Below are 1,227 nucleotides of genomic sequence, written 5' to 3'. Positions count from 1 at the left end.
TGCTAAGGACTTCATTTGGACAAATTTAAAGGCGATTTTCTCAGTATTTAGATTTTTTTGCACCCTCAGATTCCAGATTTTCAAATAGTTGTATCTCGGCCAAATATTGTCCTCCTATCCTAACAAACCATACATCAATGGAAAGCTTATTTATTCAGCTTTCAGATGATGCATAAATCTCAATTTTAAAAAAATTACCCTTATGACTGGTTTTGTGGTCCAGGGTCACATATTACTTAAAATGTATTATCTTAATTATGAACACAATGTAGTGCAAACAGTTTTACCGTTTACTGCACTATTATTCTTCTCGTTATTTCCCTACAGCGGCTTATGAACCGGAAGTCAAACACATTTCCAGAAAACAGCTTACTTCAGCATTGAAAAATAAGGTGGACAGAACCTGTCATAGAGGTTTTCTTTCTTGATAAACTGTTACACATTCACAAAAATGAATTAGTCCCTGTGCTGCATATCAGTGCACTTGCACTGATGTTTGCAAATGTTTATAATACTATCATTAAAACGTTTGGGATCATTAAGAATAATTTTTTTATAAAAAAAATAATACCTTAATTTAGCAAGGACGCATTGATCAGTATGATTTTGTATGTTTATAATATTACAAAAAGTGATATTTAAAAATATGCTGTTCTTTTGAACTTTATACTCAAAGAATCCTGAAAAAAGTTAAATATTTTGAAGGATCATGCAAAAGATATTTTAAATTGTAATATCTCACATTTATTATTTTTTTACTGTACTTTTGATCAAATAAATGCAGCCTTTTATTTTGGGTGGTTTTACCTGTTGAGACTTGCTACAAAGCCCATGACAGATCTGCTCTTCTTGCTTACGTCATGGTGAACATCCACCCCAATCACCATCAGGTATTTCTGTTCAAATCAAAACTACAGGGGTTAGAAGTTACCCTTTTATTTAATACCATTTGCTGATATTTATGTGCTGCAACAATTCAACATCAATACCATTCAGAAGGAACAATGCATTAAGTTCACTTTTGGATGCCTTTTTGCTTTATCATGCATTACATCTAGGGCTGGGTTTTGACACAAATTTCACGATTCGATTAGATTCTCATTCACAAGCTTGCGATTCGATTCAATATTGATTATTTTTTATATATATCAGGTACAGTACATGACAAATTTTCTCAAGGAAAAAAAATCTCTCAACTAATGCTGTAAAATACACATGAGAGTCAGT

General features: G+C 31.9%; 1 protein-coding gene across 1 annotated transcript in view; it reads right to left on the bottom strand.

Moving 5' to 3' along the window:
- LOC107707823 (piwi-like protein 2) overlaps nt 1-1,227 on the bottom strand; it is a 41,634-nt gene that overhangs the window by 5,349 nt on the left and 35,058 nt on the right. Inside the window, exon 19 of the mRNA XM_016511915.1 lies at nt 808-896. Coding sequence (XP_016367401.1) covers nt 808-896 — 89 coding nt within the window. The remainder of the gene's footprint in view (nt 1-807; nt 897-1,227) is intronic.

This window comes from Sinocyclocheilus rhinocerous, unplaced genomic scaffold (assembly GCF_001515625.1).
Source record: "Sinocyclocheilus rhinocerous isolate Xijiao unplaced genomic scaffold, SAMN03320098_v1.1 scaffold1256, whole genome shotgun sequence".
NCBI lineage: Eukaryota > Metazoa > Chordata > Actinopteri > Cypriniformes > Cyprinidae > Sinocyclocheilus > Sinocyclocheilus rhinocerous.
This window is presented reverse-complemented; position numbering and strand designations above follow the sequence as displayed.